Below are 11666 nucleotides of genomic sequence, written 5' to 3'. Positions count from 1 at the left end.
CGTCTGTCTGTGTTTTCAGTACTACAGCTTCACACCAAATCAGCAACAATTCCTCATGTCATTACTGCTTCTATAAGATCATGCCTCATTCAGTGCAAGCACTATGTTCTCATTCATTACAAAAAACAACACTATTACCAAGCAATTACAGAGCTATTACTATGTAACAATGAAATTAATGGCAGAATAAATCCTGTGTCCTTTCACTTCATTTAGGCAACAGAGTTTTGATTGCCCCTAAATGTGTGCACCATCTAGTGGCGTTATGAAGATATTGCAGCCAGTTTTGAACATTTCTGCAGAACGCGTATCTCGTTCCCAGACACCTTGCGCCTGGGTAAGAGGCTAGCAGAAAACTAAACAATATATCACTGGAAGAATACAAATACGCCATTTTAATTTGTTTTAATATGAGACGAAAGAACATTATGGGCAACAGTTTGGTAAAATGGCTTAGCGTGCCGAGTTTGATTTTCGGGTATGTTAAAACTCAAAATGGCATAGATTATAGAGATTACAGGTGGCCTGTTTATTTGACCACTTCTATCCCCTCTAGAAACATTAGGATTTAGGTTTGTACATTTTTTGGGATATGGGTGAAGCTTGCCTCTAAACGAATGTGAGAATACCGTGTTTAACCTTGCAAGACTATCTAGGGTGAGGCTTGAGAATCCTCTATGATAAAAACTTCGAGTAAAAGAATCGGACCATAGTTCTTAACCATTTTGCTTTAATTTAGAAATCCTTTCTTAGCAATGACCATGAAGGAAAGGAGACCACAAAGAAGACTCAGTGTTTACAGATTATAATTTGGCTACTAAACATCAAAGTAACCCCATTGGCAGCGTATTCTATCACCTCTGAGTAATCTAACAGCAAACATATATATGTATGTGTATATATATATATGTATGTATATGTATGTATATGTATGTGTATGTATATATATATATGTATATATATGTATATATATGTGTATATATGTATATATATATGTGTATATATATATGTGTGTGTGTGTGTGTGTGTGTGTGTGTGTGTGTGTGTGTTTGTTTTTTAGATTATCAATTTGACTATGCTCTCGTTTTGGGAGAGCGCAGTGATGTTCCGTCAGCACTTCTATCACAAGAGGGCGCAAGAGTACTAGTAAACTGAGAACTCAGACTGCCCTTCACACAAGGACATTATACACTGAGTGTACAAAACATTAGGAACTACTCTTTCCACGACAGACTGACCAGGTGGAAGCTAAGATCCTTTATTAATGTCACCTGTTAAATCCACTTCAATCAGTGTAGATGAAGGGGAGGAGACAGGTTAAAGAATACGTTTTATGCTTTGAGACAATTGAGACTTGGATTGTGTATGTGTGCCATTCAGAGGGTGAATGGGCAAGACAAAAGATTGAAGTGGCTTTGAACATGGTATGGTAGTAGGTGCCAGGTGCATCGGTCAACAGTTTCCCATGTGTATCGAGAATGGTCCACCACCTAAAGGACTTCCAGCCAACTTGACACAACTGTGGGAAGCATTGGAGTCAACATGGGCCAGCATCCCTGTGGAACGCTTTCAACACCTTGTAAAGTCCACGCCCCGACGAATTGAGGCTGTTCTGAGGGCAAAAGGGGATGCAACTCAATATTAGCAAGGTGTTCCTAATGTTTTGTACACTGTGTAGGTAGGTCTATTCTATCAACCCTGACAACCAGGTTTCTCATGTCAATCAAAAACCTTGCACTGCAAGAATACACATTTGCATTCATGTGCTCAACAAATCAATACAGTTTGAAACTAGTTATCCACTGCATCAATTCAAACAGTGACTTGCAATTAATTTGTGAATCTGTAGTATTTTTTATTTTACTGGTCACAAGGAATATGTGGCAGGATTCAAGACAGTAGTCTTGTCTAATACTTAATTAGATGCTTGATTGCACACAAACAGTGCATGAAATAAACCACAAACATAGAACATCTCTTATTTTTACAGACTCACCCAGCATGCCCTGGTTAGAGGAGTGAGGGAGGGGATTATGTATTATAACAAAGTAACATTAGGCCATCAACCAAATTATAAACCATAAGGAAGTATAACAAGTGCTTTGTCTCCCTCCCAGCACCATGACAACGTGAACAGTTGTCATCGTTAGATTAGGCTTGGCAGTGATATAGAAGCTTATTCTGTTGCTATGGTCAGGCTGGTTGGGGCATAGTATGGTATACAGTCAGATCAAATTATTGGAACCCTTGATAAAGCTGAGAAAAAAGACTGTTTAAAATGAATAATAGCAATTGCATTAGTATAAAATAATATAATTGGACCTTTTTTTAGCATACAATATAGCTCAGTATTTGTATTATAATTATTTTATAGTATATTTTGCTCATCTTTATCAAGGGTGCCAATAATGGACCTTACTGTATATAGGGTATAGCCAGTTCCATTTGTGCTTAATCTAATGCCTCTATCAATAATTCTCATACCATCCATGCTTGATGGCGTGCATGGCAACACATGTCAGAGGAGTTGGCTAAGCACAAGCAGATCTTGGGTTGGGTGGAGCAGTAATACAAACCTCGAGCAGTTGCTATGTTGAGGAATCGGTAGACTGCTAGAGTCCCATGGGAGTTGTCAGTCAAGGTCTTTGTGAACATGACTGTTAGCGTGCTAGAAGAATATTAATTCAGCCAACTCCTCTCACTCGCAACATATTCACAGAGAGCCCTATATGAGGCCCTAAGAATGGCATGGTAGATTGCGCTGGCTCTCCAGTAAAGTCTGTCACCGTTCAGTGCTGTCTACGGGGCTGGGAATGGTATGCTCTACTTAGCATTTGAGAACAATCTACATAACATCCATTCCAAGAGTCCAGTTTCCATCTAGAAAGACCTCTTGTTCCATATATAAACATGTAAGAGATTTAAAAAATATACATATATATTTAACTAGGCAAGTCAGTTAAGAACAAATTCGTATTTACAATGACGGCCTACTGGGGAACAGTGGGTTAACTGCCTTGTTTATGGGCAGAAGGACAGATTTTTACCTTGTCAGCTTGGGGATTCAATCCAGCAACCTTTCTGTTACTGGCCCAACACTCTAACCACAAGGTTACCTGCAGCCCCAGTCAAAGAGGGGCATATTAATAATAAGTAAGGGGTTATGGTTGTTAAACCTTTTACAGAAAATGTTGCATAGGCTACTGGTGTTCAGTTTGGAGAGCCATGGATCCAAGAGATATTCCGTTCTAGAATGCATCTGTGTATGATCTGAAGTATCCAATGTCAGTTGAGGACTCCCTTTGGTTCAACTCTCTCCCATTTGATAAATCCTGATATTCATATTATTCAGGCTAGATTATTACATCCAATTTAGATTCCTATTCGCGATTGAACTCCAATATCATCTACTATCCAACTTGTAACAAAAACATTTATCAGTTGCTATTCGATTCAGTCAGTTCCTATTCAGTGTAATGCCTTTATTTTAATTAGGGCCTAAAATTTTCAGGATTAAATCAAAGTAAATTTCTATCATATGAATTTACTCAATTATTGCTGATCGCAGAAGCTGCCATTCTGTTTTCATAGCTAACCGACGTCTTGTTGTATCTTTAGGTCTTCAGGACCTTGGATAGCGCTTTAGCACTGCTGACTGGTAGTTGTAGTTTTCAATGTTTTGGACCAATGAGAGAGGGGATGCCACAGACATAAACACATCAATACCCATAAACCTGTGTAGCTGGCCGCTTAACGTCGGCGGCAGGGCAGGGGTGGCTCGCAGAGCGACGTGGTAATAGCATTTCGAAAATAGAGAGGGGCTGTTCTGAAAAATATTACGCTAAATACTTGATGGGGAAAGTCTCCATTACGTTGCTACATTAATATTAATACGAAATGAATAACACAGTACTAGACCTCTGCTCAGTTTTCCACCCCGGTTTATCATAGGCGTCGCCTGTCATTCGCCCATGTGAGTAATAGGCTTCTGTCGCTTGCCGCCCGGAATCCCTATTTTCATCAAATCCATTTGAGATGCGGGAGATGCGACGGAGTCGCGCGGTGAGCGACTGTGTTTTGAAACCCATAGATTGTTTGCCTCTGCACGGAAGTTATCATATCATTTGCATTTTGGGACGCCTTCACTCTGACAGCGGCGAACCAGCTGTGGCTGTCAGACAGTTTGCACTCTGTCGGAGTGATTTGCAGTGAAAATCCGTAATTCCTCACAATACTTCGACTCTTGGATTTACTTAAACCAGATTTGTCAATTGACGACAGACAGATTGCATGTTCGCCCTATTTTCTACGTGTTTGTTTGATTGAAATGTTTAGTTGTTTGTTATTGTCTTGGGAATTGTATAAAACCGTAGTAACTATGGCTGGTGTTACAGTTGAGGATTAGTGTCCGGATTATATTTCAGCAGCAGCCGAGTCCTCTAGCAGTTGTGTTCATTTGCTGTTTGTTTATTTGGCCAGTTCTTCTGTTTTCGTTGTCATTTGAAAAGGAACCCATTTTAAATACATATAAAATAGCATTTAATGTGGAGTAAATTAACTTTAGTAAGACATAATGGTAAGAGCGAAAAAATATTTTTGGGATTATGAAAATAATGCATTAATTCACAGTCTCTAAGAGTAGCCTAACATAGTAACCATTCAGGCAACACAGTTTTTAAAAACCAAAATTATGAATAGATCTGAGGTGTGTGGTGTCGTGTCCTTGCTGGTGTTTCTTCAAAACGCAATGTGCACATCTGCTGTAGAATGCGGGAATTAATTTTAAGATCGAAAGCCTAGACTACAGGAAAATGACATCTGTTAGGATTTTTCAAATTTTATCAGTGAGTTTTCCATAAACTTTGCATATGCATGTCTGCGGTCCGTGTTGTCGTGTAGCCTACTTTAGAGTGGAATAATTCACAAAACAAACAGTTGTCAAATATAATGGCGGATCGGACTGCTCCGCGTTGCCAATTGAGATTAGAATGGATCTACGGGTACAGAGGGCATCAATGCCGAAACAACCTGTACTACACTGCTGGGAAAGAAGTGGTCTATTTCGTGGCTGGAGTCGGCGTGGTTTACAATACCAGAGAACACACTCAGAAGTTCTACCTGGGTCACAACGATGACATTATAAGGTGAGTGTTACTTGGAATGTATCTCTTTAACTACAGCCTAACAACACCAACAAGTATGTCATAGAATGCGTACAAAATCCGCACAAGTGTAAAATATGTATAATTTCAAATCAAAGTTTATTTGTCTCATACACAGATTTGCAGATGTTATCGCAGGTGCAGCTAAATGCTTCTAGCACCAACAGTGCAGTAATGCATAGCAAAACAAAACAATACACACATAATCCAAAAAGTAAAAAGAAAGAAATTAAGAAATATTAGAATGAGCAATGTCAGTGTCCAGAATAAAAATATAGTCCTATATATATATAATGGTGTGTATAGACAGTATGGACATTATATGAATAGAAAAGGTGTGTACAGCATTAGTTATATAGGAGGATCCATGACTAGGATACAGTATATACATATAAAGTGGGTAAAACAGTATGTAAACATTATTAAAATGACCAGTGTTCATTGACTATGTACATAGGGCAGCAGTCTCTAAGGTGCAAGGTAGAGTACCTGGTGGTTGCTAAGTGACTACGGTTCACATAGCCGATCAACTTTAAAACATACCATTTCCTCTGTCCCTCTCTTAGCTAGTTATCAAAATCACATCATAAAATCATTATCAAAATCACATTTTATTTAATCTGTGGATCTCAATGAATAGCTTAATTAAAGCAATAAATTGACTCATGGCATCACTCCAGTGTTGCGCTGTCCAGTGGCCATGTGAGCCGTCACTGTGCAGATGTAATGTGTAGCCTCGCCTGTCCAGAGAGCCTATAACCCGAGGGAGTCATTGCAAGAATTCTATTCACAGAGATCATACTATTTGTACTATGACTTTCCTTAGATCTCTCATCACGTCTACCTATGTCAAAACAGCCATTTCAGTGCCACCAGCTGGTGGACAGCTCCTTGCTTTTTGAGTCAGCAACCATGATGATTTGAAAGCATGGAGCTGGCCCACAGTTCCTCACTCCAATAGTTATTCAAGAGCCAAAAAGGCCCTTAAAAGCTCTTGTCTCCCTTGGATGCCTGCAACTCTGGCAGCAGTGCCCCCTGTAAAAGCACACACTGGAGAGGGGTTGAGGCTGGGGGATGTGTGAAATGTATAGTTCTTGGTTCTGTATGCAAATATAGTATTTTTTTGAGAGCATGAGCTGGCAGTGCAGATGGTCTTTGTTGTGGTTCAGCGATAGCAAGCCAAGCTGGTGCCAGCAAACCACAGTAACAACCCAAACACAAACATGAATAGCCCTGGTCTGTAGTTGTCCTCAGTCATGCTTGAAACTACAAGGCTCTCTGCAAAGCCACTGTTCATAGCTAGTCAATGCAAAGTCCTCCTCAGGTCACAGAGCACAATCAAACTGGTTGAGGCCTAGAGTGCTGGTGAGATTGTACACCAATCCATCCTCATCTCCTTTGGTAACAATAACATTTTAGTCATTTAGCAGACTTACAGAAGCAATCAGGGTTAAGTGCCTTGCTCAAGGGCACTTCGACATATTTTTCACCAAGTCGGCTCATGGATTCTAAATAGCGACCTTTCGGTTACTGGCCCAACGCTCCTAACCGCTAGGCTACCAGCCTTGTTGAAAGGGTTTTAAATAGTGCACTGTTATTGCTCTCCACTCTGTCAGGGAATCATTCTACTGCAGACACTTTATCACAGTCATTGTATTGATGGATTAGGTCTGTAATTGCGCCAGTCATATTGATTAATTAAATCCATGTTGGGCCTATCATTTCTGAAAAAAGGCCTTTTCAGTGGACACTCCCTGCTGTTGAACAGTTATTACATGTCTCCATGGCCAGAACTGAAGAAAAAAAACGTGATTTGTAACACAATTGGGCCTACTCCCCTTCAGATATATATAGATCTAGATATAGTGGATTTGTTTAGTGATTCACTTTTATTGAATAGTTCATTAAAACATGTTTATGCCTGTTACACATTCTCTAGTCATACACTCAATATTGAGGGTAGCTGGAGCACTGGACCCAGAGGTTCTGGGAAACCATTGAAACAGCCAGAACCTGAACTTGGAGAGACCCCATTGCATGATCAATGGATGTGATTAATTATAACATCCAGTATACAGATCAGCTTCATCTACATAGAAGTGTTGGTACCTTTCCCATGTTTCGGAAAGAGCTGGAAAGCCTATTTCGATGTACCATGTTAAATGTGCTACTTCATGTTATTTCCATGTAGCCTAAAATACTGTAAGTTTTATCTCAAAATCTGTGAGTGATATACAAGTATTGCGGATTTCTCCAAACGGGTCCTCACGAGTGGCGCAGCGGTCTAAGGCACTGCTTGAGGCATGAGTCATCACTACCAACCCGGGTTCGATCCCAGGCTATGTCACAACCGGCCGTGACCGGGAGTCTCATAGGGCGGCACACAATTGGCCCAGCTTCGTCCGGGTTAGGGGAGGGTTTGGCCGGGGGGGGGGGGGCTTTATTTGGCTCATCGTGCTCTAGTGACTCCTTGTGGTGGGCGCCTGCAGGCTGACTTCAGTTTTAAACAGGTTGTCCTTGGTGTTACTTTGCTAAGACATCCTCAAGATCAACATCCTCTTTAGAATCATGAAATGAGGACCCAGAGTGAGTTAAGATGTCATTAAATCAGACCTACTTTGTGCCACAGCTCCATGAAGGCTGAAGGGGTTTACACAGTCACAAGTTTCCGGAGTTTGACTATCTTGAACTCACACAGGGTGCAGTTATTTTAAAAGGACCCTCTGGCATCATCTCAACAGAGGCAGAAGTCTCCCCACTGACTTTGATTGCGTTCAACTATGAATATGAAGAGGAAGAGAAAGCATTGAGCTTATATGATTGACATGTACAGGTAAATGAGTGTTATTATTCTGTGGGACCATGGTCTTGAAACAGGCCTTAATGGCCTCTTAAATCTCCACCCGATACAGCCAGAAGAGGACTGGCCACCCCTCGGTGCCTGGTTCCTCTCTAGGTTTCTTCCTAGGTTCCTGCCTTCTAAGGAGTTTTTCCAAGCCACTGTGCTTCTACATCTGTATTGTTTGTTCTTTGGGGTCTGAGGCTGGGTATCGGTAAAGCACTTTGTGACATCTGCTGATGTAAAAAGGACATCAAATAAATTGGATTTATTGATTGACCAGTTTGCATTGAGTGCATCTGAAAGTGAAATGTGTCAGTCTGTTGAAAATATGGCTTGTGCGTGGGGGGTGATGAGGTTCATGTATGTGTGTCCCTGTGTCATTGTCTATGTATGTGCATGCATATGGTGTCTATACTCCTGCCTGTGTTCCCACATCTGTGCATTTGTGTGTGTCCATGCAGGCAGATACGTTTTTGCAGAGGGATGGTTAGGGAGTCATTATAGGAATACCAATAATGTTCCCCCTGCTCCATGGCTTGTACACGTCACATGCATTTTCAATATCACAGTACATACACACAGCACCTTAAGGTCGTTTCCATTTTCCAATTTGAGCTCAACGTTATTATTTCTTGGCGTAGGGATGTGCTGCTGTCTGTCTGCTGCCTACTCTAATTGAAGTTGAATTGAAGTCTGGTCCTCACACTGTGATTGGCTATGTGGTCTCAAGTTAACCCCTACCTTAGGACTCTTATTTTCAAGAGGACACACTCCAGTGTCCTCTATGTGAGGCTTTAGAATTACCCAGCCACTTTCAGTACTATTTCAGACCTAATCTCCTTTTCCCCATGTACCCTTGCAACAAAATAGTCACCATTGTAGTTGCCTTTATCCAAATCTCTCGTGGACAGACTACATAAACACATCTGACCAAATTACGCCAGATTTTATTTCTGGGTTAACCGAGATTACCTTTACCCTAATGCTGTGGTACTGTGATGTGACACAGAGACACCCAGTGTTGGAGTCAGTGATGGGCACAGTACAAAATTATGTATAATTACAGTGGTTTTAAGGACAACAGGTTCTTGAATGCTCTCCATCTAAACAGCTGTATCCTTAAGGTAATACCAACATATGGAGATCAAATCAAAGTTTATTTGTCACGTGCGCCAAATACAACAGGTGTAGACCTTACAGTGAAATGCTTACTTACAGGCTCTAACCAATAGTGCATAAAAGGTATTAAGTGAACAATAGGTAGGTAAAGAAATAAAACAACAGTAAAAAGATAGGCTATGTACAGCAGTGAGGCTATAAAAGTAGCGAGGCTACATACAGACATGCATGCCCTTGGCAGATACAAAAGAGCAATCAAAAAAGGGAAGAAAAAAAGCTCTTGCTAAACTCACAGGTTCAGATGTGAGTTACTCTTATGTGTCTTTCTGTCTGGAAGTGACTGGTGCTTGTGGCCCTGGTTGGTGTGTTTCACAGTGCCGTACCCTTGGCTGGCGTCCCCTGCCTGGCCCCGGACGGGCTGTGCCACTGCTTCCTCTCATGCTCTGGTTCTCTGTCCTCCCTCTGCTGTCCCATTTCCGTCAGTGCTGCAGGGCAGAACCCGGCTCCGGATGTATCTGTCACTGCCAGCCAAACAGAAGTAGGAAGAACCGGGTCACAACCACACTTTCATACAGCCCTTTCAATGCTCAGACAAGCAAGTTCTCACGCCCTGACCATAGAGAGCCCTTGGTTCTCTATGGTATAGTAGGTTAGGGCATGACTGGGGGTGTTCTATGTTGTTTATTTCTATGTTGGTGTGCTTGGTATGGTTCCCAATCAGAGGCAGCTGTTTAGCGTTGTCTCTGATTGGGGATCATATTTAGGCAGCCATTTCCCCACTGTGTTTTGGTGGGATCTTGTTTCTGTGTAGGTGCCTGTTTGCACTTCACTGTCTTCACGTTTCGTTTGATTCATTTATTGTTTTTGTATTTTGCTAAAGTTTCACGTTATAATAAAGATGTGGAACGCTACTCACGCTGCGCCTTGGTCCAATCATTACGACGATCGTGACACAAGTCTTTAAACTAGACCTTTACAGTCTATTGTCACATTCACACTCCACAGTCTAGTCTTGAAGGGTGGCTGGTAGCCTAGCGGTTAGAGTGTTGGGCCAGTAACCGAAGGGTTGCTGGTTCAACTATCTGAGCCGACATGGTGAAACATCTGCCGATGTGCCCTTGAGCAAGGCACTTAACCCTAATTTGCTACAGGTGTGCTGTACTACTATGGCTGAACCTGTAAAACAAACACATTGCATTGCATCTATCTGGTGTATGTGACAATCATTATTGACATTTATTTTTTTTAAATTGGCCAAATCTTTATATAGCCTAGTCACAAGCTATTACAACTATTTTACTACTTATCAACCAGCTGGAATCTTACACCAGGATGTCATTCAATTACGCTAGTGCAATGACATGGTTGATTATATTTGTTTTATGTAGTATCGCTGATTGAAAAGGCTTGTAGTGAAAATACAAAGACCCCGTCAACCTCTCCCCAGCACTGCCCCATCCTGTCTCCTCCTCATGACCTTTGCATACATTACTGGAGCTGACTGGGACACCACAATATCAGCTTTATTAGAAAAAGCACGCTGAGACTGGGAGATGGGCACGGATTGCCGATGGTGTGTGTCTTTGTGTGTGGGAGGGGGTGGGGGGGGGCTGGTGTCATTAATCAGGGTTAATGACTGGATCAGAGGCGGACGGATAGCTGCTCCCATGATGCTCCATTAACACCAGGCTGGGCTCTAAGTGCTCCTGATTTCACGGAGCTGAAGACTTCAAATGAGCCGCTGACCTTTACTGGCTCACCTCTCTGCCTCTCTAGAATATGGAGTCCTTTGAAAAATAGATGGGTGGATAGGGAAAGAAAATGTGTAGTCATAGAATTTTCTCTCAGTGGTAATGCATGTTTTCGTTTATGTTAATTGGACTTGATAATGATTGACAATGTTACAGTATATTAAAACAGGATTTAATAAACGGTGCTGGGATATTCCATTGGTTGTCTGTGTAGCTGGGCCCAGCTGTCTCACAAACACACATTGTAACTGCATGGGTGCTTATGACAACATATTGATTACGTTGATGACACATCGATTATATACTTTGTTGACACATAGATTGTCTTGTTAACACACTGCTCCGCCAAGACACACATTCATATCATATGGCTACAGGTTCGTCTGCCTCACCTAAAGCCCATTCTGGTGGGAAGCTGCTATAGACCACCAAGTGCTAACAGTCAGTATCAGGATAACATGTGTGATATGTTTGATAATGTATGTGATATCAACATAGAGGTATATTTTCTGGATGATTTAAATATTGACTGGCTTTCATCAAGCTGCCCACTAAAGAAAAAGCTTCAAACTGTAACCAGTGCCTGCAACCTGGTTCAGGTTATCAGTCAACCTACCAGGGTAGTTACAAACAGCACAGGAATTAAATCATCAACATGTATTGATCACATCTTTACTAATGCTGCAGATATTTGCTTGAAAGCAGTATCTAGATCCATTGGATGTAGTGATCACAATATAGTAGCCATATCTAGGAAAACCAATGTTTCAAAGGCTGGGCCTAATATAGTGT

At 41.4% G+C, this 11666-nt stretch overlaps 1 protein-coding gene across 6 annotated transcripts in view; it reads left to right on the top strand.

Moving 5' to 3' along the window:
• The first annotated feature begins 3778 nt into the window (after positions 1 to 3778).
• The window catches only part of LOC115153310 (echinoderm microtubule-associated protein-like 6), a 90825-nt gene continuing 82937 nt past the window's right edge, over positions 3779 to 11666 (top strand). For all 6 annotated transcript variants that reach the window (XM_029698625.1, XM_029698624.1, XM_029698621.1 and 3 more), the window contains exon 1: positions 3779 to 5144. In XM_029698625.1, the coding sequence (XP_029554485.1) occupies positions 4948 to 5144 (197 nt within the window). In that variant the 5' untranslated portion in view covers positions 3779 to 4947. The remainder of the gene's footprint in view (positions 5145 to 11666) is intronic.

Source organism: Salmo trutta, chromosome 18 (genome assembly GCF_901001165.1).
Source record: "Salmo trutta chromosome 18, fSalTru1.1, whole genome shotgun sequence".
Taxonomy (NCBI): domain Eukaryota; kingdom Metazoa; phylum Chordata; class Actinopteri; order Salmoniformes; family Salmonidae; genus Salmo; species Salmo trutta.
This window is presented reverse-complemented; position numbering and strand designations above follow the sequence as displayed.